The sequence below is a fragment of the Dermacentor variabilis genome, unplaced genomic scaffold, assembly GCF_050947875.1.
Source record: "Dermacentor variabilis isolate Ectoservices unplaced genomic scaffold, ASM5094787v1 scaffold_12, whole genome shotgun sequence".
Classification (NCBI taxonomy): Eukaryota; Metazoa; Arthropoda; class Arachnida; order Ixodida; family Ixodidae; genus Dermacentor; species Dermacentor variabilis.
Window position 1 is genome coordinate 7088671 of NW_027460280.1, and position 27185 is coordinate 7115855.

At 48.0% G+C, this 27185-nt stretch overlaps 2 protein-coding genes across 3 annotated transcripts in view; one reads left to right on the forward strand and one right to left on the reverse strand.

Annotated features, from left to right (window-relative positions):
* LOC142566308 (uncharacterized) overlaps positions 1 to 27185 on the forward strand; it is a 951081-nt gene that overhangs the window by 235878 nt on the left and 688018 nt on the right. For both annotated transcript variants that reach the window (XM_075677216.1, XM_075677215.1), the window contains exon 3: positions 9547 to 9576. In XM_075677216.1, coding sequence (XP_075533331.1) covers positions 9547 to 9576 — 30 coding nt within the window. The remainder of the gene's footprint in view (positions 1 to 9546; positions 9577 to 27185) is intronic.
* On the reverse strand, positions 817 to 1635 carry LOC142566175 (uncharacterized). Its single transcript, XM_075677033.1, has one exon. The coding sequence runs from the start codon at positions 1633 to 1635 to the stop codon at positions 817 to 819; it is 819 nt and encodes a 272-aa protein (XP_075533148.1).

Sequence of the window (27185 nt, forward strand, 5' to 3'; positions counted from 1 at the left end):
GACACCAAACAATAGTCTTTTGTATCTCCTCACACCACAGTGTGTAGAGAACGTTGTTATCACCCTGGATTCTTCAGCAAGCTCGAGCTGATGGTAGCCCTCTTTCAGGTCCAACTTTGAAAAGTAGGCGGCTCCGTTCAGAATGCTGATAACATCTTCTGCTGTGGGCATGACGTGTCTTTCTCTAACAATGACCACGTTGGATTCTCGCATGTCGACACACATTCTGACTGCGTTGGGATCACGGCGTTTGGGAACAATGACGATCGGGGACACCCAAGGTGTTGGTCCGATTACTTTCTCGATGATGTCTAGCCCCTCCAGGCGTGTGAGCTCGGTCTCTAGCGCTTTTCTCATCTGGAAAGGAATGCGACGGTGTTGTCGTACGACTGGTTGGACGTCTTGTGAGATGTTCAGCTTCACTTGAAAGTTCTTGAGCCGACCGACCTTGCCAAACAGCTTTGGAAACTCTTTCTTTGCGTCAACACTACTGTGCTCTGTGACCAGCTGAAGTATTGTGATGAGCTTGAGATCAGAGGCTGTCTTGTAGCTCAGAAGCGATCGATGTGTCCCTTTTACGACGTAAACTGTCGCTTCGACGACTTGGTCTAGAGCACGGAACGTTGCAGAGAACTTTCCCATGACTGGGATTTCTTGGGTGACTCCATATGGTACCAGCTTTGTGGTTGTGTGCTCTAGCTGCATCGTCTGTAGGTGCTTTTGCCACGTTGTCCCTCCGATGACGTTGACACCTGCTCCAGAATCCACACAAAACTCAAGTGGTGTGTCGTTGATTTTGACTGTTACCACTGGTAATTATTGCCTGTGACTCTGCACGTGAAAGACGCAATCCTCCACGCTTGTTTCCTGTTGTGTGCTTGCGGGGGTGTCCGTGACGTCAATGGAGTGTACAGTGGGTCTTTGTCTGCAGAACTTGGCGAAGTGGTTTTGCTTTTGACACTTGTGGCATGTAGCTCCCCATGCTGGACAGCTCAATTTCCCTCCTTTGTGAGGCCACGCTCCTCCACAACAGCTGCACTTCTCAGCTTGCTTGTTCTCTGGACGATTGCCCGACAGCTTGTGTTCTGACTGGTTGCTCGAAGGCGCACTGCGCCGCCACTGCTTCTTCTTTGTGACTTTCTGCACAAGTTCGACGCTCTCGCGGCCTTCCATGCTGGTTGCTTGGAACTCTGCTGTGTCGAGGCTGCGGCCTATTTCCATAATTTTCTTCAGCGTGACATCGCGCACTCGTAATGCACTGCGGCGCAGCTTAGCTGAATTGGTGCCTTCTATCATTTGCGATACGATTTCTTGTTCTTCTTTAGCAAACTCGCATGTCGCAGCCAACTTTCTGAGTCGGACATGAAATTGGTCCACTGTTTCTTCGGAGCTTGCGTTCAACTTCGCGACTGCCGTTTCATAGTCCGTGCCTCGATCCGGAAGCGTCAGAAAAATGTCGTGCACCGCATCTCCTGCGTAGTGTAGCAGCATAGCGCGTTTGCGGGCTGCATTCTGTATCTTTTCTGCTAGTAGAAAGTTGTCAAAACGGGCTTGCCATTTCGTCCACCACTGGGCGAGCGACGTCGGGTCCGTGTACGGGTCGAATGGCGGGAAGGCGGGCAGCATGGCTTCCATCTTGCGTGGATTTTTTTCTTGATTGGCGTCCGCTGATTTGTTTCTTGGCCTCTTCTGGTGCCGTGTGGGCTTCTTGAAGTTGAATGATCCTCGTCGCCAATTTGTAGTGTCTGCTCCCGGCGCGGGAGTTATCTCTATTCCAGATAAGAAGACTGGACTCGAGTAAAACTCAAAGGAACGTTTATTCCACACCGGTGTCGAGCGCCGCGCTTCCCGTGGCCCTCTCCCACTCAGCCCAGTTGTCGCACCAGGATTCTTCTGTAATGCGCATAGGGGGCGCTGCTTGTGGGTTGACTTTTCTTGACGATGCTACAGTGCTATTCACGGTGCATTCCTGGCGTCACTCCCCTCACCAATGGTAGTGTATAGGTTATCTGAAACGTTCAACAGTAGGGGTGTCAAGGCATCAGAGGGGAAGAGGAGTGAGAAAAGGAAATTGTTACGCGTGCTTTTACTTCGTAGACGAACACAAACAACATTTTGTGGGGTGCTGACGAAATTCATTAGAATGTGCAAAAAAGGGAAAAACCTGCGGGCTAAAGAGGTTACTCGTTGGTAGTTTGGTTATTCACGGTGCATTCCTGGCGTCACTCCTCTCATCAATGGTAGTGTTTGGGTATCTGACACGTTCCCCAGTAGGGCTGTCACGGGGTCAGAGGGGGAGAGCCGTGAGAAAAGGAATAAGTTACGCGTGCTTTTACTTCGTAGACGAACACGGACACCATTTTGTGTTGTGCTGATGAAATTCATTAGAATGTGCAAGAGAAGGGAAAAACATGGGGGCTAAGGAGCCTACTTATTGGTAGTGGGGTTATTCACAGTGCATTCCTGGCGTCACTAGCCTCATCAATGGTAGTGTTTATGTATATGACACGTTCCCCAGTAGGGCTGTCAAGGGGTCAGAGGGGGAGAGGCGAGAGAAAAGGAATTTGTTACGCGTGCCTTTGCTTCGTAGACGAACACGCAGACCATCTTGTGGTGTGCTGATGAAATTCATTAGGATGAGCAAAAAAACGGAAAAACTTGGAGGCTTAAGAGCTTACTCGTTAGTAGGTGGTTTATTCACGGTGCATTCCTGGCGTCACTCCCCTCATCACTTGTGGTGTTTAGGTATCTGACACGTTCCCCAGTATGGCTGTCAAGGGGTCAGAGGGGGAGAGGCGTAAGAAAAAGTATTTGTTACGCGTAGTTTTACTTTGTAGACGAACACAAAGACCATTTTCTGGTTTCTCATGATATTCATTAGAATGTGCGAAAAAGGGAAAATCTTGGGCCAAAAGGGCTTACTCGTTCGTAGTGAGGTAATTCACTGTGCATTCCTGGCGTCACTCTCCTCATGAATTGTAGTGTATAGGTATCTGACACGTTCCCGAGTAGGGGTGTCAAGGGGTCAGAGGGGAAGAGGGGTGCGAAAAGGAATGTGTTCCGCGTGCTTTTACTTGGTAGAAGAACACGAAGACCATTTTGTGGTGTGCTGAAAAAATTGATTAGAATTTGCAAAAAAGGGAAAATCATGGGGGCTAGAGAGCCTACTCTTTGGTAGCGGGGTTATTCACGGTGCATTCCTGGCGTCACTCCCCTCATCAATGGTAGTGCTTAGGTATCTGACACGCTCGCCAGTAGGGGTGTCAAGGGCTCAGAGGGAAGATGAGTGATGGAAAGAATTTGTTGCGCGTGCTTTTGCTTGGTAGACGAACAGGAAGACCATTTTGTGGTGTGCTGATGAAATTCATTAGAATGTGCAAAAAAGGCAGAAACTTGGGGCTAAAGAGCTTGCTCGTTGGTAGTGGGGTCATTCACTGTGCATTCCTGGCGTCTCTCCCCTCATCAATGGTAGGGTTTACGTATCTTACACGTTCGCCAGTAGGGGTGTCAATGGCTCAGAGGGAAGAGGAGTGAGAAAAAAAATTTGTTACGCATGCTTTTGCAGGTAGACGAACACGAAGACCATTTTGTGGTGTGCTAATGAAATTCATTAGAATGTGCAAAAAAGGGAAAATCCTGGGGGCTAAAGAGCTTACTCGTTGGTAGTGGGGTAATTCACGGTGCATTCCTGGTGTCACTCCTCTTATCAATGGTAGTGTTTAGGTATCTGACACGTTCACCAGTAGGGGTGTCATGGGTTCAGAGGGGGAGAGGCGTAAGAAAAAGTATTTGTTACGCGTAGTTTTACTTGGTAGACGAACACGAAGACCATTTTCTGGTTTGTCATGATATTAATTAGAATGTGCAAAAAGGGAAAACCTTGGTCCTAAAGGGCTTACTCGTTGGTAGTGAGGTAATCTACAGTGCATTCCTGGCGTCACTTCCCTCATCAATGGTATTGTTAGGGTATCTGACACGTTCCCGAGTAAGGGTGTTAATGGGTCATAGGGGAAGAGGAGTGAGAAAAGGAATTTGTTACGCGTGCTTTTACTTCGTAGACGAACACCAACACCATTTTGTGGGGTGCTGACGAAATTCATTAGAATGTGCAAAAAAGGGGAAAAAACGGGGCTAAAGAGCTCACTTGTTGGTAGTGGGGCTATTCACGGTACATTCCTGGCGTCACTCCTCTCATCAATGGTAGTGTTCAGGTATCTGACACGTTCCACAGTAGGGCTGTGAAGGGGTCAGAGGGGGAGAGGCGTAAGAAAAAGTATTTGTTACGAGTAGTTTTACTTGGTAGACGAACACGAAGACCATTTTCTGGTTTGTCATGATATTTACCAGAATGTGCGAAAAAGGGAAAATCTTGGGACTAAAGGGCTTACTCGTTGATAGTGAGGTAATTCACTGTGCATTCCTGGCGTCACTCTCGTCATGAATGGTAGTGTTTAGGTACCTGACACGTTCCCGAGTAGGGGTGTCAAGGGGTCAGAGGGGAAGAGGGGTGCGAAAAGGAATGTGTTGCGCGTGCTTTTACTTGGCAGAAGAATACGAAGACCATTTTGTGGAGTTCTGAAAAAATTGATTAGAATTTGGAAAAAAGGGAAAAACATGAGGGCTAAAGAGCCTACTGGTTGATAGCGGGGTTATTCGCGGTGCATTCCTGGCGTCACTTTCCTCATCAATGGTAGTGTATAGGGTATCTGAAATGTTCAACAGTAGGGGTGTCAAGGGGTCAGAGGGGAAGAGGAGTGAGAAAAGTAATTTGTTACGCGTGCTTTTACTTCGTAGACGAACACGAACAATATTTTGTGGGGTGCTGACGAAATTCATTAGGATGTGCAAAAGAACGGAAAAACCTGGAGGCTTAAGAGCCTACTCTTCAGTAGTGCGGTTATTCACTGTGCATTCCTGGCGTCACTCCCCTCATTAATGGTAGTGTGTGGGCATCTGACACGTTCCCAGTAGGGGTCACAGGGGAAGAGGGGTGAAAAAAGGAACTTGTTACGCGTGCTTTTACTTGGTAGACGAACACGAAGACAATTTTGTAGTGTGCTGACGAAATTCATCAGCATGTGCAAAAAACGGGAAAACCTTGGGGCTAAAGAACTTGCTCCTTAGTAGTGGGATTATTGACTGTGCACTCCTGGCGTCACTCCCCTCATCAATGGTAGTGTTGAGTTATCTGACACTTTCCCGAGAAGGCGTGTCAAGGTGCCAGAGGGGGAGACGCGTGAGAAAAGGAATTTTTTACGCGTGCTTTTACTTGGTAGACGAACACGAAGACCATTTTGTGGTGTGCTAACGAAATTCATTAGGATGTGCAAAAGAACGGAAAAACCTGGAGGTTAAGAGCCTACTCTTTAGTAGTGGGGTTATTCACGGTGCATTTTTGGCGTCACTCCCCTCATCAATGGCAGTGTATATGGTATCTGACACGTTCCCGAGTAGGGCTTTCAAGGGGTTAGAGGGGGAGAGCCGTGAGGAAAGGAATATGGTACGCGTGCTTTTACTTCGTAGACGAACACGAACACCATTTTGTGTTGTGTTGATGAAATTCATTAGGATGTGCAAAAGAACGGAAAAACCTGGAGGCTTAAGATCCTACTCTTTAGAAGTTGGGTTATCCACGGTGCATTCCTGGCGTCACTGCCCTCATCAATGGCAGTGTATATGGTATCTGACACGTTACCCAGTAGGGCTGTCAAGGGGTCAGAGGGGGAGAGGCGTGAGAAAAGGAATTTGTTACGCGTGGTTTTACTTGGTAGACGAACATGAAGACCATTTTCAGGTTTCTCATGATATTCATTAGACTGTGAAAAAAAAAAAGGAAAATCTTCGTGCCAAAGAGCCTACTCGTTGGTAGTGGGGTTATTCACGGTGCATTCCTGTCGTACTGCCCTGATCAATGGTAGTGTATAGGGTGCATTCCTGTCGTCGCGGCCCTAATCAATAGTGGTGTTTAGCTGTCTGACACGTTCGCCAGTAATGGTGTCAACGGGTCAGAGGGGAAGAGGCGTGAGAAAAGGAATTTGTTACGCGTGCTTTTACTTAGTAGACGAACACGAAGACCATTTTGTGGTGTGCGGACGAAATTCATTAGAATTAGCAAAAAAAGGGAAAAACCTTGGGGCTAAAGAACTTACTCATTGGTAGTGGGGTTATTCGCGGTGGATTCCTGGCGTCACTCCTCTCATCAATGGTAGCGTTTAGGTATCTGACACGTTCCCCCGTAGGGCTGTGAAGAGTTCAGAGGGGGAGCGGCGTGATCAAAGGAATTTGATACGTGTGCATTTACTTCGTAGACGAACATGCAGTCCATCTTGTGGTGTGCTGATGAAATTCATTAGGATGAGCAAAAAAACGGAAAAACCTGGAGGCTAAATAGCTTACTCATTGGTAGTGGGGTTATTCATGGTGCATTCCTGGCGTCACTGCTCTCATCAATGGTAGTGTTTAGGTATCTGACACGTTCCCCAGTAGGGCTGTGAAGAGTTCAGAGGGGGAGCTGCGTGATCAAAGGAATTTGATACGTGTGCATTTAATTCGTAGACGAACATGCAGTCCATCTTGTGGTGTGCTGATGAAATTCATTAGGATGAGCAAAAAAACGGAAAAACCTGGAGGCTAAATAGCTTACTCATTGGTAGTGGGGTTATTCATGGTGCATTTCTGGCGTCACTCCTCTCATCAATGGTAGGGTTTAGGTATCTGACACGTTCCCCAGTAGGGCTGTCAAGGTGTCAGAGGGGGAGCGGCGCCAGAAGAGGAATTTGTTACGCGTGCCTCTGCTTGGTAGACGAACACAAACACCATTTTGTGGTGTGCTGATGAAATTTATTAGAAAGTGCAGAAAAACGAATAACCTGCGGTCTAAAGAGCTTGCTCGTTGGTAGTGGCGTTATCCACGGTGCATTTCTGGCGTCACTACCCTAATCAGTAGTGGTGTTTAGCTATCTGACACGTTCGCCAGTAATGCTGTCAAGGAGTCAGAGGGGAAGAGGCGTGAGAGAAGGAATTTGTTACGCGTGCTTTTACTTGGTACACGAAGACGAAGACCATTTTGTGGTGTGCTGATGAAACTCATTAGAATCGGCAAAAAAATAAACGGAAAAATCTGGAGGCTTGAGTGCTTACTCCTTAGTAGTGGGGTTATTGACGGTGTATTCCTGGCGTCACTCCCCTCATCAATTGCAGTGTTGAGTTATCTGACACTTTCCCGAGAAGGCGTGTCAAGGTGCCAGAGGGGGAGAGGCGTGAGAAAAGGAATTTGTTACGCGTGCTTTTGTTTGGAAGACGAACACGAAGACCATATTGTGGCGTGCTGATGAAATTCGTTAGACTGTGCAAAAAAAGGGGAAAACCTGGGGGCTCAAGAGCTTACTCTTTAGCAGTGGTGTTACTCACGGGGCATTCCTGGCGTCACTCACCTCATCAATGGTAGTGTTTAGGTATCTGTCACGTTCCCCAGTGGGGCTGTCAAGGGGTCAGAGGGGGAGAGGCGTGAGAAAAGGAATTTGTTACGCGTGCTTTTACTTGGTAGCCAAACACGAAGACTATTTTGTGGTGTGCTGATGAAATTCATTAGAGTGTGCAAAAGAAGGGGAAAACCTTTGGGCTTAAGAGCTTACTCGTTGGTAGTGGGGTTATTCACGGTGCATTCCTGGCGTCACTCCCCTCATCAGTGGTAGTGTATAGTGTATCCGACATGTTCCCCAGTAGGGTTTCAAGGGGTCAGAGGGGAAGAGGGGTGAAAAAAGGAAGTTGATACGCGTGATTTTACATGGTAGACGAACACGAAGACCATTTTGTGGGGTGCTGACGAAATTCATTAAAATGTGCAAAAAAAGCGAAAAACCTGAAGGCTAACGGGCTTATTGATTGGAAGCAGGGTTATTCACGGTGCCTTCATGGCGCCACTCCTTTCATTAACAGTAGTGTTCAGTTATCTTACATGTACCTCACGACGGGTGTCAAGGTGTGAGGGAGTGAGAGGTGTAAGAAAATTTATTTGTTACGCGTGCTTTTACATAATAAATGAACACGGAAGTAATTTTGTGATGCGCTGATCAAATTGAACAGAATGTGCGAAAAAAAGCTGAGAGGTAAAGAGCTTACTCGTTTGTAGCGGGGTTATTCAGGGTGCATTCCTCGCGTCACTCTCCTCATCAATGGTAGTGTTCAGGGATCGGACACTTTCCACGAGATGGGTGTCAAGGGGTTGAGAGGCGCAAGAAAAGGAATTCATTTCGCGTGGTTTTACATGGTCGACGCACACGCCAGCCATTTTGTGGTGCGTTGATCAAATTGAGAATGGACAAAAAGAAATCCTGAGGGCTAAAGATCTTACTCATTGGTAGCGGGTTTTTTTAGCGCACTGTACTCGGGTCTCTCACCTCATGAACAGTAGTGTTCAGGTATTTGATACCTCGCCCGGGAGGGTTGTCAAGGGGAGAGAGACTCAAGAAAAGGTACTGCGAGCGAACAGAAGCAAGGCTGTTATTCACTCTTTTCGCGACTACGTCTGTTCTACCTATTCTTTGTCACCTCTCCCTACCTCCTATGTTCCATTCTATCTACCTTTCCTCTGCAGCGTTGCACGTTATTACAAAGGTAAGCGCTGACGTTTCTGCAATGCTTTTGTGGGGTGTCATGTATAATTGCAGCAGCGAAGAGCGAATTGTAGCCACGCCCAGGGTAATCCAGAGGGAATTGTAGCGATGAGAAGTGGATACGTCCAAACGAGTTTTTCCGGTCGTCTTTCCTCTCTGCCACACTCCTCCCAAGTATATATATATATATATATATATATATATATATATATACTGTGAACCTCCTGCCGATGTCGTGTGGGTGACAGCTACAGGAGCAGCAGTGGACAAGTCTGTGGAAGAGGGAATGAAACCTTCGCTTTAAAGAATTTTGCTGCGCAGGCCATGTATTGCGTAGAACAGATAAGCTGTAGACCATTAGAGTGACTGAATGGACCCTAAGAGAAGGGTAGCCTAGTCAAGGACGGCAGAAAATTATTTGGGCAGAAAAAAACCGAGAAATTTGAGGGCGCAAATTGGGATCAACTAGCGCAAGACATGGTTAACTAGAGATCGCTGGGCGAGACAGAGATGGACAAAGACATATACATAAAGGTAGGCTGCTGCTGATATAGATACGAACCCGTTTGTATGTCTTTATGATTTTAAGCAATCGAGCTACAAAAAACAACAACAAGGAGGTAAACAGGAGTGGATACCCGCTCGAAAAGCATTCGATCTGGCGTATGGAGCGGGGTCTCGCCTGAGTGAGAATAGGAGCGAATTCTTGCTTGCACATATGAGATGTAACAGATTGATAATATGAGCGCTTTTGCAAACCCTTAGCCAATTATGCTTCACCAAACATTCAATCACACGGTGTCTCACCCCCCACCCCCACAAAAAAAAAAGGAAATAGAAAACATTTTCTGATTACTGTGGTCTTTGAAGTGTCTTGAACGATATTGAATGCATCCCGAATGTCGTCTGACACGATGACTCTATCTTGCAGTTCGATTCCTGGAGGGCCAACGGACCACAGGTACGCCTACCAGCGCTAGACAGAGCACACTGGTATGCCTTCTAGTGCTGCGCAAGAGGAGGGAAATGATTTCAGTTTAGTAAGACATATTTGCAGCCTGCCCACGAGGCTTGACAAAAAATGACCTGCGGTGCATGCATTGCGATAAAGCTTCCGGGCAATTCATTGCCAGTCAGATTTCAAGCAACACAGAATTAAAAGTATAAATTTCGTAAACAAGGACAAGGTGCCTCAGAAAGGCTGGCCAACGTTTCGATAGGAGGACCTATCTTCGTCAAAGGCGGCCTCGTCATCCTCGGCGTGTTAGTCTTAAAGGGTTAGTGCAGTGACGTCACGTGCGGGTGTTGTCTCTGGTGGCTGGTTTTAAAGAGACAGAGTACCAGAGGAAACAAGCGCTGTCGTCCGACGTCTGTGAGCTTCGTTGCCAAGACGAGGGAACAAGAGCGTGAAAGTGGGCACACGGGGAGAAGAGAAAAGAAACAAAAGCAGAAAAAAAGGAAAAAAGGAAAGAAAGGGGGGGAAGCCAGGGCGGCACCAAGACAGAGAAAAAAGGGGGAGAGAGAAAAAGAACAAGAAAGAGAAAAACAAAATTTTAAGAAAGACGGAAGCTAGGGAGCGTGTTGGGGATGCGAGAGGCTAGGAAGCATTCAGGGGGAGTCGTTGGCGGCATGTTTTTGTGGCATTAGAAGGGCCGGTCAGGCGGTCAGTGCACGAGTAACACAAAACACAAAGAAAAACAAGCACACACGCAGAAAAAAAAACATGAATTGAAAGAGTGGCTTCAGTAGCGTAGCTGCAATACGTCGAGTAATTTTGAAATAGTTAAGATGGCGACGAGCAGTCTGCGGTGCAATGTATGGGGTGACTAAAAGGCAGCGGCATGGTCTTTCAAGGGGCAATGCCCCAGTCGCTCAACGCAGGTGTCGTTACGGCGGCATCCAGAGATGGCAATACTCGGGGTTGAGGCGCCGAAAAGGGCATATTGACTTCGGAATGTGTTGATGAGGGGGTTTCAAAAAATAGATTTTAAAAAAAAGGAAGGGAAAAGAGCAGGGGAGGGGGGACCGAAGCCGGAATAACAAACAGGAGGGTGACGCGCGTAGAAGCCGGTGGGGGCAAGTGTACATGGCAGAAGGGGGTCGTACAGTTGGTATAGACGTACAAACCTGAAAGAGTACATTAAATTGAGTAGGAGGCAGGATAAAAAGAATTTTCGAAATGGAAGAGTAGGTGAGGTTAAGAATCAAGGTTAGCTGGTGGCCGAATGTGTTTTGTGTCTTGGCTGATGATGTGAGAATTTCAGATTTAAGTTACCTCTTTTAAATATTCTAAGTTGCCGCGTGCCAAATTAATTCCTGTCGGGTGTAGGCAATTAAACTTGTGTATGAGGTATGATTCCATATACTTCCTTTCGCGAGGGGAAGGGAAATTTGTTTGTAGTACATAGAGCCTTGCTTTGTCAAATATATGACCATGTTCATTAATGTGGCTGGCTACTGCTTTGGGTAAATTGTGTTTTGTGTCCGCGCGGTGACCGTTGAGTTTTTGCATTAATTTGTTGTCCAGTCTAACCTATGTATTGTTTGCTACAAGCGGCGCATTCTAGACAGTATACTACGTTGCTTGATGTGCAGGTGAAAGCCGAAGTTACCTTGTGTGCGTAATTCGACGCTGTACTTTTGACTGTAGTAGTAGATTGAATATGTTTGCATGTAGAGCACCTGGGGCGGCCACAGGGATTGGTTCCCAACTTCCTCTTTATCTTTAGTTTGGCGTGCACAAGAACATCTTTAAAATTAGTGTTGCGTCTGTAGGCTACTCTGGGAGGGTCGGGAAAAATCTTCTTAAGTTTCTGGTTGCTGGTGAGAATTGGGTAGTATTTACTAAGGATGTTATTCACGTTTGGGAGTGCGTTTGAGAATTTAGTAGTAAGAAGAGGCGTTGTTGTTCTTGTGATCCTCGGGCGGGGCTTGAGTACCTCGGCTCGATCAAGTTTGGCTGCAGCGATGTAGGCTGTTTGAAGGTCACTGTTTGGGTGGTTACTGTTTGATAGGGTTTCTTTAGGGTGATCGAGTCTATCTATGTAGTCTTGGTTTTCAACGCAAATGCGACGAAGTCGTGTGGCTTGGCCTTTAAAGATGCCTTGTTTGGAATGTCTGGGATGGAGGCTGGTATATTCTAGGCACTGTTGTTTGTCGAAATGTTTCCTATACAGCGTTGTCTTTAGCTCACCATTGTCAATGTATATTGTTGTGTCCAGAAAGTTTATGCGCTCAGTTGAGGATACTGATGTGAATTTTATTGTTGGGTGAACAGAGTTTAGAAATGCTACATATTTATCTAGGCTGTCTTGACCATGTCCCCAGATTATGAGTATGTCGTCCATGTATCGTAGGTATGTGTGGGGCTTGGTAGTGCAGCGCGATAGGAAATCTGTTTCTAGAATCCCCATAAATATATTCGCGTAGGTTGGTGCAAAAGGCGTACCCATGCTTGTACCATGTATCTGTAGGTAGTAGCTCTCCTCAAATTCGAAGTAGTTATGTGTTAGAACTAATTCAAGGAGAGACAAGTAGACTTCAGTACAGTGCTGTGCCTTGTGTTTAGACAGCGTTTGTTTTATCGAAGATAAACCATCAGGGATCGGAATGTTGGTGTACAGCGCTGTGACGTCTAGTGTTGCGAGAATTGTGTTGTGGGGTAGTGTGCCTTTAGTATTAATGTCCTCTATAATTCTTAGCAGGTGGGGCGTTTCTTGTACAAATGACGGAAGTGCTTTTGGCAAGTCACCAAGGTAGTGGTTAAGGAATGTGGAGATGCTCTCTGTCGGGGTGTTGTTGTTTGATACTATCGGACGGCCTGGGATAACAGCAGTGTATAGTTCAGCGGATGGAAGTTTATGAATTTTTGGAAGGAGGTAAAAACGCCCGGCAGTTTTGTAGCTTGGTTTAAAAAATTTGTATTCTGACGGTGTTATCAATTCATCAGCCAAAAGTGATTTCAGCCTGTTGGTAATTGTCACTGTGTAGGACCAATGTCGGATCGTTATCTAGTTTGCGGTAGTGTTCTGGGTTGTTTAGTTGTCTGTAAGCCTCGTACTTGTATTTAATGCTATTATCCCAGGCCGTCCGATAGTATCAAACAACAACACCCCGACAGAGAGCATCTCCACATTCCTTAACCACTACCTTGGTGACTTGCCAAAAGCACTTCCGTCATTTGTACAAGAAACGCCCCACCTGCTAAGAATTATAGAGGACATTAATACTAAAGGCACACTACCCCACAACACAATTCTCGCAACACTAGACGTCACAGCGCTGTACACCAACATTCCGATCCCTGATGGTTTATCTTCGATAAAACAAACGCTGTCTAAACACAATGCACAGCACTGTACTGAAGTCTACTTGTCTCTCCTTGAATTAGTTCTAACACATAACTACTTCGAATTTGAGGAGAGCTACTACCTACAGATACATGGTACAAGCATGGGTACGCCTTTTGCACCAACCTACGCGAATATATTTATGGGGATTCTAGAAACAGATTTCCTATCGCGCTGCACTACCAAGCCCCACACATACCTACGATACATGGACGACATACTCATAATCTGGGGACATGGTCAAGACAGCCTAGATAAATATGTAGCATTTCTAAACTCTGTTCACCCAACAATAAAATTCACATCAGAATCCTCAACTGAGCGCATAAACTTTCTGGACACAACAATATACATTGACAATGGTGAGCTAAAGACAACGCTGTATAGGAAACATTTCGACAAACAACAGTGCCTAGAATATACCAGCCTTCATCCCAGACATTCCAAACAAGGCATCTTTAAAGGCCAAGCCACACGACTTCGTCGCATTTGCGTTGAAAACCAAGACTACATAGATAGACTCGATCACCCTAAAGAAACCCTATCAAACAGTAACCACCCAAACAGTGACCTTCAAACAGCCTACATCGCTGCAGCCAAACTTGATCGAGCCGAGGTACTCAAGCCCCGCCCGAGGATCACAAGAACAACAACGCCTCTTCTTACTACTAAATTCTCAAACGCACTCCCAAACGTGAATAACATCCTTAGTAAATACTACCCAATTCTCACCAGCAACCAGAAACTTAAGAAGATTTTTCCCGACCCTCCCAGAGTAGCCTACAGACGCAACACTAATTTTAAAGATGTTCTTGTGCACGCCAAACTAAAGATAAAGAGGAAGTTGGGAACCAATCCCTGTGGCCGCCCCAGGTGGGCTACATGCAAACATATTCAATCTACTACGACAGAAAAAAGCACAGCGTCGAATTGCGCATACAAGGTATCTTCGGCTTTCACCTGCACATCAAGCAACGTAGTATACTGTCTAGAATGCGCCGCTTGTAGCAAACAATACATAGGTTAGACTGGACAACAAATTAATGCAAAAACTCAACGGTCACCGCGCGGACACAAAACACAATTTACCCAAAGCAGTAGCCAGCCACATTAATGAACATGGTCATATATTTGACAAAGCAAGGCTCTATGTACTACAAACAAATTTCCGTTCCCCTCGCGAAAGGAAGTATATGGAATCATACCTCATACACAAGTTTAATTGCCTACACCCGACAGGAATTCATTTGGCACGCGGCAACTTAGAATATTTAAAAGAGGTAACTTAAATCTGAAATTCTCACATCATCAGCCAAGACACAAAACACATTCGGCCACCAGCTAACCTTGATTCTTAACCTCACCTACTCTTCCATTTCGAAAATTCTTTTTATCCTGCCTCCTACTCAATTTAATGTACTCTTTCAGGTTTGTACGTCTATACCAACTGTACGACCCCCTTCTGCCATGTACACTTGCCCCCACCGGCTTCTACGCGCGTCACCCTCCTGTTTGTTATTCCGGCTTCGGTCCCCCTTCCCCTGCTTTTTTCCCTTCCTTTTTTTTAATCTATTTTTTGAAACCCCCTCATCAACACATTCCGAAGTCAATATGCCCTTTTCGGCGCCTCAACCCAGAGTATCGCCATCTCTGGATGCCGCCGTAACGACACCTACGTTGAGCGACTGGGGCATTGCCCCTTGAAAGACCATGCCGCTGCCTTTCAGTCACCCCATACATGGCACCGCAGACTCCTCGTCGCCATCTTAACTATTTCAAAATGACTCGACGTATTGCTGCTATGCTACTCAAGTCACTCTTTCAATTAATGTTTTTTTTCTGTGTGTGTGCGTGTTTTTCTTTGTGTTTTGTCTTACTGGCGCACTGACCGCCTGACCGGCCCTTCTAATGCCACAAAAACATGCCGCCAACGACTCCCCCTGAATGGTTCCTAACCTCTCGCATCCCCAACACGCTCACTAGCCCGCGTCTTTCTTAAAATTTTGTTTTTCTCTTTATTGTTCTTTTTCTCTCTCCCCTTTTTTCTGTATTGGTGCCGCCCTGGCTTCCCCCCTTTTTTCTTTTCCTCGTTTTTTCCTTTTTTTCTGCTTTTGTTTTTTTTCTCTTCTCCCCGCGTGCCCACTTTCACACTCTTGTCCCCTCGTCTTGGAAACGAAGCTCACAGACGTCGGACGACAGCGCTTGTTTCCTCTGGTAGTCTGTCCCTTTAAAACCAGCCGCCAGCGACAACACCCGCACGTGACGTCACTGCACTAACCCTTTAAAACTAACACGCCGAGGATGACGAGGCCGCCTTTGACGAAGATCGGTCCTCCTATCGAAACGTTGGCCAGCCTTTCTGAGGCACCTTATCCCTGTTTACGAACTTTATACCACAGTGTGCTATTCCATCATTCAGGCCCTTTCTTATTTTTGGACAGAATTATAAGAAACACTCGTACAGCATGAAAAGAAGGAGGCTGTGTCAAAAATAATTAGAAGACTAGGGAAGATATATATAGCACAAATTCAATTGGACCACATAGAAGAAATAATATAGAGGTTTTATTTCAGATAATAAATATATATTTATAAGAAAAAGTTGGAGTTTCGCCCGAAAGGCGAAGTGATAGCACATTAGTGGAGAGCTATATGAAGTACGGATAGTAGTTTTATCGGCCTATAAACTTCTAATCATAGGCATACCAACGAAGTTAACAAGAATAGTGAACGCGTAAAAATGAACACTTGTCACTCGATGAACGGGAACACTCGCTGTCAAAACGCTGCAGTGAAGAGCGGCAGCAGCAGCGAGCGAATGGATCTTCGTGCTGCCTCTCGTGTCAGCGAAAGCGAACTAAGCCGCGAAACAGGTCACGGCGGACTCTGTCCCCGTCTCAGCTGGCGTTCAAGATACCGCGGCCGTCCAGGCTTCCACCCTGCAGCCTGACGGCGGGCTTGCTCCCCGCTTTGCTACCTCGTGGTCGTCAGATTGACCCGCGATCGCCGACTCGCGCGCGCTGCACGGCGGCGATTCTGTCGCCCTCGGACGGAACGGCAGAAGTCCGTCTGCAGTGTGAACATCATTTCCGTGGCTATGGAAAGCTTTCACACGGATGCAGGAATACATTGCTTAGAGTAATAATCAAGGAAATGCTTCCGTGAAACAATAAAACTACACAACAAATATATAGTAAGTATAGAATTAGTTTACATGCAAGTAGTGACAAAGAGAACGTGATTACATGGGAGCGTAGACACATTATTATGTAGAACTAAAGAACCACGGTTTGATCAACCTCGATTGAAAAGTTGCTATAACATCTTCTAAAGCTGGAAAAAGGTTGTCTACGTGTTAAACTCACGTGTAATAAACGGGGATATTCACCACACCCAGTAACTACCTGGCTGTCAATTGAGTTCCATATTTTTGGTGGTCCGTACAGAGAACAACAGATTGACGCGTAGTTCATGCTACATATCACGACTAAGGCATGCGTTACTAAATGTATAAGCTTCCTTACTTGTATTGCAAATGACGGCGTTTAAACGAATTTTGTAACACTCTTGAAAGTGGCAACATATTGAAGGCCCCTCGCCTTCGCTCAGGGGGTCCGCGAGCCGCGACCAGCACGACAAAGGGCCAAAGGCGCAAGGAAAAAAAAAACCGCTTTAATTTACGATAGAATGTAACACTCCACAATTACCGCAGCCTCGCGGCCAATAGCAGAAAAGAACAAGGCAAAGAAGCACGCAGCAAGGAAGCAAAGCAGCAAAAAGCAGCAAAACCAACGAAGCAAGCAGCAAAACAGCGAGGCAACAAAATGTACAAGCCAAAGAGAGCGACGAAAGAACGGCCGTTACAAACCATCAACCAACACAATCTTTCGGTCGATAACAGAATGCATAAAGTGCAGAAAGCAAGCAAGCACCGAACCACGCGCGCAGACACAGTTCCAAAAGCGAACTACAAGAGCACTCTTTCCGCGGACACAAAACGCTTTTTCCCCTGCTCTGCAGCACGCTCCGAAAGAAACCTAGACGGGCCACGCCCCGCCAGCGCCTCCCCTGGCCCGCGCCCCGAAAAAAAGCCCGCAGTGCAGTCTCCGCTGCCTTCTTTCGGGCAGCCGCCTTCCCGGCAGTCCCCGCGCGAGTTCTTACGATACCGCGATCGATGCGCATGCTACATGCGACGAGTGCCGTTGTGGCGCGCGTTTCAAAGGCTTACCCCGTGCGCGCTGCAGAGAGGGCCAAGGGCCCGACACACCCCCCCGTACAAGACCGGACACCCGCCTGGGTGTCCAACAGCACTATGTAACGACACTATGTAACGACACTATGTAACGACACTATGTAACAACACTATGTCCAACCGCACCATGCATCGTCCTAGTCGAGTACATCACGGCTTTTGCGAAGCAAAATGTTCGGGGCAGTTGGCACGCGATGGGCTGGAATGGTGTCTAGCGTCGTTCGGAGCTCCATGTGACGGCTCCAATTGGCGTGCGCTTAAGGGGTGCGCTGTTTCGGAGACAATGCACTTTTCGCCCAACTGACGCTAGCGCACATTGGTCGCCTCGGTGAGAGGCCGACGACGTAGGTGATGTTTCGATGGGCCGCCGTGGCAGCCAGGCTGGTCACGCCCGTTGGAGTGGTAGCGTGGTATTCTGCGTAAGGCGAGGATATCCAAGGACAGCATATGTAAAAACGTCGCCATTAACAGATAACGGATGTAGGGCACAGCCGCGTTAACTGCTGCACTCGTATAATGACTGAAGCACGGTTAGCTGTCTGATGGGCGCTCGTAGTATGCTTTGAGGTCGTGCAAGCTTACGGGCCCTATTACTCTGCTGCCGCGTTTTTCCCGCAGTAGGTACACCAAACTAGAAATACGCTTCGCGATCACGTAAGGGCCATCCCATCTAGGCGCGAGGGAAGCAGCAAACCCTTTTGCAGCATCGCTGAGTGGGTGCGTGCGGCGGAGCACTTCGTCGCCGACCGCGAACTCCAGGGGCCGCCTGACTTTGTTGTATTGGTTCCCATGTTCCAGGCGGGCAAGGTCCAAGTTTTCCCTGGCCTCCTTCAGAGTGTGGGCCAGGCGGCTGGAAAGATTTTGTGTGAACGTGGAGTAATTGCGAGTTTGTAATTCAGAGCCGTTGGTGAATGCATGCTCAATAGGAAAACGGAGCTCGCGACCGAGAAGAATAGGCGCTGGCGTAAATCCTGTCGACCGGTTTACTGTGGTCCTTGTGGCGAAAGCCATCTCCTGCATACGAACGTCCCAGTCCTTGTGCCGCTCGCTGAAAGCCACCAGCATTGTCTTAAGGTTTCTGTTCACACGCTCCGTGATGTTGGCTTGAGGGTGGTAGGGTGTCGTCTTTTTGTGCTGCACGCCAAGAGCTTTGCAAGTGTCAACGAATATCCTGCCTGTGAAATATGTGGCATTGTCCGTGATAAGTTGCGCTGGGAAACCGAAACGGGTGAATGCTTCCAACAGCCTATCCCAGATTATCTTAGAATCCAGCTTGCGTAGCGGGTACAGCTCTACCCATTTGGAGAAATGGTCAGTGACCACTAACAAGTATCTATTCCCTTTAGCTGACCTGGGGTATGGGCCCATAACATCACATGCCACAATTTCCCATGGGTATCGGCTCTCAACTGGTTGCATGAAGCCTGGTGGCTTCCCTCCCCTCGGTTTCACGGTCTGGCAGGTAGGACATGTGCGAACGTATCTGAAGACATGCTTTCTCATGTGCGGCCATGTCGCGACGCGACACAACTTCTCAAAGGTTTTCTTGCCGTCGCTATGACCGGCGAGGCGGGTGTCATGAAAGCACTATAGAAAAGGCTTGCGCAGCTTCCTAGGGACAACGACACCGAATGGGGACTCACCGCAATCCGTATCGGCAGCAGGTATATACCGCAAGAGCAGGCCGTCGTCTGCTTGCATGTAGCAGTCGTAGTTGCCGCTACCGGCAGGGTTGGCGCCGTCCAGTGCCTTGCGTATCAAGTTGCACTGGTCGTCGCTTAGCTGGGCGTCGAGTAGCTGCTGGCGGGAGATCAGTGTTTCCCAGGCGTCCACAGGCACTGCCACAGCCAGCACTTTGGGTGCCGGCTCGCCATCCCTGGAGAGTGGTGCTCGGGACAGGGCGTCCGCTACCTTGTTGAAGGTGCCTTTCCTGTATTCTACTCTGTAATTATACTTCTGAAGAGAGAGGGCCCAACGGGCTAAACGGCCGGCTGGGTTTTGTAGCTTTGACAGCCACGTCAGCGGCTGGTGGTCAGTCTGAATAGTAAAGTCAGCCCCATCCAGATACATGTCAAATTTCTTGAGTGCAAATACAATTGCTAGGCACTCTTTCTCTGTTACGGTATAGTTTCGCTCTGCTCCTGTGAGAGTGCGACTTGCAAAAGCCAGAGGGTGAAGCTTCCCTTGGTGCTTCTGAAGCAAGACTGCGCAGATGCCATATTCACTTGCATCGGTCTGCACGGTGAATGGAAGGTTGAGGTCGGGAAGCAGCAGACGTGCGGTATCGGCGATAGCCGATGACAGAGCTCGAAAATATCCCTGCTTCACGTCAGTCCAGTACCAACTGGCACCTTTCCGTAGGAGCTGGTGGAGAGGTCTTGCCAGGTCAGCGCAGTTGGGGATAAAGTGGCGGTAGAAGCCCACCATGCCCAAATACCGCTGCAGGCTCTTTACGTCTGTTGGTGGTGGAAGCTGCAGTATGGCCCAGAGTTTCTCCTCGTCAGGTCGGAATGTTCCTTGCTCGACGATGAAACCTAGGAGGTTGATTCTGGGCGAAACCAGTTGAACCTTCCGGGGGTGAATGGTGATGCCTGCGGCCTGCATTCGTTGTAAAACGGTGGTTAGGTGAAGGAGATGCTCCTCCAGGGTATTCGAGAACACTACCACGTCATCCATGTAAGCCATCGCATAATTGAATTTGGCGTCTTGAAGCACAATATCTATTACACGCTGAAAGGTTGCAGGTGAATTGCACAAACCGAAAGGCAATCGGACAAATTCGAACAGTCCCCGATGGCAAGTGAATGCAGTCTTTGCAATATCGCAGGGGGCGATCGGAATTTGCAGGAAGCCCCTGCTGCAGTATAAAGTAGTAAAGAACTTTGCGGACCCAAGTGAGTACATCACTGAATCGATTGATGGGAAGGGGTACGAGTCTCGAACTGTGACAGCGTTCAACCGTCGACACACAACCGCGCCGTGCCATCTTTCTTAGGTGCTAGTACAACTGGGAATGCCCAGGGGCTCTTAGACGGTCTTACTGCACCGGTGGCGATCATTTCGTCTAGCGCACTATCAAGAAGTGCTCGCTTGTGGATGCTCAGGGGCCGCGGGTATAAACGAATTGGGCGGGCGCATCCGGTGTCTATCCTATGAGTCAGCACATTAACGCTGCCAGGAGCTTCGGTGAACATTTCGGCAAATGGTTTAAGCGCTGTCTCGATTTTGGTCTTCTCCGCCGGAGATCATGTGAAAGACTTCAGAACAGTGAGAATACCACTACCAGTCTCGGAGACCGCAGAGATATTGGCGGTAAATAGATTTGACTGTGGTTCTCTTGGCTTACTCATGAACGTGAGTGGATGTGCATGCATGCCGTACTGGTAGGTGCCTTTAGAGAGATCGAGAACGATTCCTGCTTTGGCTATGAAGTTACGGCCCAAAATCACAGGACAAGAAAGTCCTGGAAGGTGTAGGAAGCGTTGCCGGAGTTCTTTATCATTCATGGTAATCGTTAACCGGGTTGCTGACGTAGCGGACGCAACGTGAGCGGATGCCATGCGAAGGGTCGTGTTTACACTTCGTAACTGTAGACGTTTCGTCTCGCAGACGCTTTTCACACGATCGCCGAAAACGGAAACAGCAGAGCCGGTGTCTAAAATAGCAGGTACTTCTATTCCGGCCATTCTGACCGCTACCAATGGTGTTGATCAACTACCGTCGATGCCGGTGGTGATTGGAGTGTGAGGAGCTGTTTCTGTCCCCCTCTCCGCTGCCGAGGTTGTCCGCGGCTCAGCGCCGTGACAGCAGGATGGTGAGACGACCAAAACACCCGGCTTTTCGTAGTCTTGGAAACGCCTGCCCCCGCTCGATGCTTGACAGCCGCTGCAAGATGCTTCGATGTTGCGAGTAACACCGCGTGGGGTTCGGCAGCTGCCGGAGAGGTCGTCCCGGAGCCTGCATGTTGCGAGGGGACGTCGGGGCGCGGTAGGTCGTTGGCCGGCGACTGGTAGGTGCTCACTACCGCCGGCCCTCGTCGTTTCCCTGCTGGCGGGAGCCAGGAGGGCTCGGGCACTGGCTCTTGTAGTGGCCTCGTCCCCCACACTGGATTTGTTCCTGCGTGTATCTTCTGCGCCTGATCGGGCGGCAGCCGCTACAGGCCTGCTGCGGCCCCGAGTGCCTCGCAACGTTGTTGCACGTTCCCGGACCGGAGGCCGGAAAGGTACCTGGGTGGCAATGGTGCGGTGAATAAATGGATCCAGCGCCCTTGGAGGCGGTACCATATCCCCCGGGCTTGCAAACGGACAACCGCGCCACGCGCAAGACGGTTCGAGGGAGGCTTGAGGCGGGGGTGGAGGCTGGTAAGTTAGCTCTGCCAACATCGCCGCCTGAATATCGGACGCCGCTTTAGCGAGATCGTCAAGCGAAGAGAAGGTGCGGCCCCTTAGATAAGCCTGGAAGCGTGGATGAGATTGCCGGATTGCCCGGGTGACTCTTTCCCTTTCGGGTGCTGAAGGGTCTGCGCGCTAGTAAAGCTCCCGAAAGGACCGTATGTATTCTTGGAGGCTTTCCTCCTCCGCCTGACTACGGGCGCGAAGCTCGTCTTTCATGCGGACAACGTAGTCGGGGGGGGGGGGGAGGAATTCTACTCGCAGTAGCTGCTCAAAGTGCGCCCAACTTTGGAATGACTGGCGACGACGCCAGCGGGCGGCGGACCCAGTCAGGGCGACGGACAAAACGCGCTGAAGAAGAACGTCATCCGTAATGGCTTGCGCATTGCGGTAATCTTCCATTTCCTGAAGGAAGTCCGCCACCGATTTCGTATCTGTGTGCCCTCCATATGTAGGCACAGCGAGCGGCAAATGGAAACTGGCTGCTGGAGTTACGTTTGTCTGATGCTCGAGCAGCGCGGTCAGCTGGGCAATAATGTTGCACATATCTTGTGCGCGCGCATCCTGGTCCTTATCAGGCATCGTACTAGTGGATTTGAGAGTGATTTTCAACCGCGCTCTTCTTGACATTACCCGAACATAGGTGCATTAAAATGCCGGCGGTGCATCTTTGGTGTTGAAATTGCACGGGCAAAGCGGTCCGACGGAATGGTCAAGCGGTTCTGCGGAGGCAGGATGGCGCGGAATAGCGGGGCGTAAGGAAAGCGAGAGGTAGAATAAAAACGTTCAGTGAGCTTACGCCGGTCAGAGAGGTTAGGTACAGATGCATGAGCTGTGGGACCCGATGTCGGAGCGAAACAAGTAGGCCTAGGGGGGAGTGCCAGCTGCCTCGAGATGGGGGCGGTTCCCTCGTTCCCGTGCTCGTGGTCCCTGCGGTGCGGAAGCATACTCCAGAACAAAAAAAAAAACGAGAAGAAAAACCACGTTGGGCGCCAGATGAAGGCCCCTCGCCTTCGCTCAGGGGGTCCGCTAGCCGCGACCAGCACGACAAAAGGCCAAAGGCGCAAGGAACAAAAACCGCTTTAATTTACGATAGAATGTAACACTCCACAATTACCGCAGCCTCGCGGCCAATAGCAGAAAAGAACAAGGCAAAGAAGCACGCAGCAAAGAAGCAAAGCAGCAAAACCAAAGAAGCAAGCAGCAAAACAGCGAGGCAACAAAATGTACAAGCCAAAGAGAGCGACGAAAGAACGGCCGTTACAAACCATCAACCAACACAATCTTTCGGTCGATAACAGAGTGCATAAAGTGCAGAAAGCAAGCAAGCACCGAACCACGCGCGCAGACACAGTTCCAAAAGCGAACTACAAGAGCACTCTTTCCGCGGACACAAAACGCTTTTTCCCCTGCTCTGCAGCACGCTCGGAAAGAAACCTAGACGGGCCACGCCCCACCAGCGCCTCCCCAGGCCCGCGCCCCGAAACAAAGCCCGCAGTGTAGTCTCCGCTGTCTTCTTATCGGGCAGCCGCCTTCCCGGCAGTCCCCGCGCGAGTTCTTACGATACCGCGATCGATGCGCATGCTACATGCGACGAGTGCCGTTGTGGCGCGCGTTTCAAAGGCTTCCCCCGTGCGCGCTGCAGAGAGGGCCACGGGCCCGACAATATATAAAGGCATAAATTGGTTGCTCTCATGACTGGGGCGTTTCTAGAGAATACATAAGATTCTATTGCATCGCACTTAGACTGTTGCAATTAGCCTTGTTAGATATTGCCCATACTAGGCTGCTGTATGCGACATGAGGATGGGGAAATGAAATATGCAGTAATTTTTAACAGCGCATCGAAGGTCCTTAATTTATTTTATTCTTTATTTGTACATACTGCAGCCCTACAGGGCATTGCAGGAGTGCGTGTGGAAAGCAGAACAATGACAAATAATAGAGGCAATATTAACATCACCGGTTAAATAAAAATACTTACCAAAGGAAATGAGACATCCACCGAATCGTAGCAATTGCTGCAAAAGAAACCATTACGGGTTCCCCGAAAGAAAGAATTCCCAGTTGAAGAAACATTCGCCCTCGTTCGGGACCACCGCCTTTCCGGGGCAGCCGCTCTACCATCTGAGCTAACCAGGCGGCTAGCAGATGGCAGGGTGAAATCGAACTTACCAACAACTCGAAACAAAGGCAGGGGTTTGACGCAATACTTCTGCGGACACCCGCAAGGTGGTGAGAAGTAATAAACAAAGGGAAAATGAGACATCCACCGAATTGTAGCAATTTCCATAGACGAAACCCATGCGAGTTCCTAGAAAGAAAGACCTCGTAGTTGAAGAAAAATTCGTCCTGCTCCGGAACCCGAACCGGGGACCACCGCCTTTCCGGGGCAGCCGCTCTACCATCTGAGCTAACCAGGCGGCTAGCAGATGACAGGGCGAACTCCAACTTATCAACAACTCGAAGCAAAGGCAGGGTTTGACGTAATACTTCTGCGGACAGCTGTGAGGTGGAGAGAATTAACAATCGGAAAATGAGAGATCCACTGAATCGTTGCAATTGCTACAAAGGAAACCCTTTGGGTTCCTTGAAAGAAAGGCCTCGCAGTTGGAGAAAAATACGTCCTGGTCCGGGACCCGAACCCGCGACCACTGCCTTCATTAGGCAGCCGCTCTAGCATCTGAGCTAACCAGGGGGCTAGCAGATGGCAAGGCGGAGTCGAACTTCTCAACAACTCGAAGGAAAGGCTGGAGTTTGACGTAATACTTCTGCAGACAACCGCAAGGTGGAGGTAAGTAATTTAGAAAGGGAGAATTAGACATCCACCGAATCGTTGCAATTGCTACAAAGAAAACCCATCGGATCCCTCGAAAGAAAGGCCTCGCAGTTGAAGAATTCATCCTGGTCCGGGACCCGAACCCGGGACCACCTTCTTTCCGGGGCAGCCGCTCTACCATCTGAGCTAACCAGGCGGCTAGTAGATCGCAAGGTGGAGTCGAACTTATCAACAACTCGAAGGAAAGGCAGGAGTTTGACGTAATACTTCTGCGGACACCCGTAAGTGCGCGGCAAGTAATCAACAAAAGGAAAATGAGACATCCACCGAATCGTAGCATTTACTACAAAGGAAACCCACAGGGTGCTTTGAAAGGAAGACCTCTCAGTTGAAGAAAAATTAGTCCTGGTCAACCCAAACCCGGGACCACTGCCTTTCCGGCGCAGGCGCTCTACCATCTGAGCTAACCAGGCGGCTAGCAGATGACAGGGTGAAGTCGAACTTATCAACTCGAAGCAAAGCCAGGGGTTTTTCGTAATGCTTCTGCGGACACCGGCAAGGTGGAGAGAATTAACAAAGGGAAAATGAGGCATCCACCGTATAGTCGTAATATCTACAAAGGAAACCTATACATGTTCCTCGAAAGAAAGGCCACACTGTTGAAGAAAAATTCGTTTTGGTCGAGGACCCGAACCTGGGACCACCGCCTTTCCAAGGCAGCCTCTCTACAATCTGAGCCAACCAGGCGGTTAGCAGATGGCCGGGCGAAGTCGAACTGATGATTAACTCGAACGAAAGGTAGGAGTTTGACGTAATACTTCTGCGGACACCCGCAAGATGGAGAGCTGTAATTTACAGAGGGAAAATGAGACATCCACGGAATCGTAGCAACTGCTACAAAGGAAACCCATGTGGGTTACTCGAAAGAAAGGCCTCGCAGTTGAAGAAAAATTCGTACCAACACATACTGTGTGTAAAAGCAAGACTAAGGTATTTATATTCACTGACGCTCTGATTGGGAGTATTATTAATTTTGTATGAAAAAAGTGAAGGCGGCGTTTAATTAGTGCAAGTCATAAGGGCGGTTTTACGGATGTCATTTGCAGGTAGCGCACCAAGAGGTAAAATTAGAGAGTGTTGTTTAAAGGTGTAAATGGTCACAAAAGCAGGAAACTTTATGATATATTACGCAATCGTCAGCATACAAACCTACATTTTAGCGTATGTGACGAGGCAAATCATTTATAAAGATCGAGAACAGGAGCGGGCCCAATACGGAACCTTGTCACACTTCTGATAGCAGTTCTGCCACCATGGCATTCGCTCTGTTAAAGGACACAAATTGGAATCGATGGGAAACAAAACTAAAAATTTATCTCAGAAGGCGGGGATTGTTAAAGATGGCGTGAAGTTTATACACCAATTTCGAATGAAGGACTGTATGGAATACCTTTCAGAAGTCAATCATGATTGTGTCAACTTACGCACACTCATCGAGGTTAATACAAATGCCATGCGTATATTCACTTAGCTGTGTTTCAGTTTAGTTTATTTCTTTAATAAGGAGGAGACATACATGTTCACACAAGTATACAGAATGAGGTCCCAGAGCATGCGGCTGAAAGGGGACCTCCTGTCAGAACATATATACATTAGAGGAAATACAAAGCACAAAACAGCAATACAGTAGTCACTACGAGGAAGATTATACATCGTAATTGTAGTACAAACTGTAAAGTAATATAAGGTCAATAGCTAGTCGTAGAATTAAAACAGTAGTTTAAGGCATTCGCAACGGAACAAACCAAAGTACTTATAAAGGCTATAAATGAGAAAAAAAACTAAAGAAAAAAAGGGAAAACGGAAAGGAAATGAGCAGTAGTGAAGTGAATAGCTTAGACATGTGGATTATTTTGGCTGTCTCGTGGAAAAGTGAATGATGTTTTCTTGAAGATACCTAAAGACGAAGAGCGCTTGGCACCTAGTGGGAGGCTGTTCCGAGTGGACAATGTTGCGAAATATCCGGACTGTTTTCCGTAATTAGAATGTATTAGTGGCATTAAGAAATTGTTGTTAGCTGCAAACCTTGTGCGGTTCAAGTTAACCAAAGTAGCCGCAGAAAATATATTTACTGGAGGAGGATTACGTAATACCTTATATAACATTACGGCTAATTTATATTTAACAAGATTTTTTACTGAAAGTATCCTGTGGTTGAGAAGCATATCAGAAGCACTGCAGTAGAATGGGCTGAACGACAATATCCGGATGGCTTGATTCTGCAAATGCTGTAGTGGTGCTGTATGAGTTGGATATGTGTTACCCCATGCTGTAAGGCAATAATTGAGACGTCTGTAAATCAAAGAATAATACAAGGCAAGCAATGTTGGTTTGCTAAAATAATATCTAGATTTACGTAAAATTCTAATACCGGGAGAAATTTTAAGCTTCAAATAGGCAATATGCTTCGTGATCTTTAAGTTTGAGTCAAGAATTATAGCAAGAAATGAGCATTCATTAACTGCACTGATGTTAAGAGAGTTTAGGTTGACAGTGGGAATGAATTCTGGTATCCTATGATTCGAACAAAAAAGCATAACAGACGTTTTGGTAGGATTTATGCTTAGCGAATGTGCTGAATCGGCGTCTGATGTCGTGCTGGGCATTAGTAATTTATGTGACTCAAGGTATTCCTTAATGCGTTTATAAATTATATTATCGAACATTTTACACGAATGAGAGGTTAAGGAAATTGGTCTATGATTAGATATAATGTGTTTGTCTGCGGTCTTGAATAAA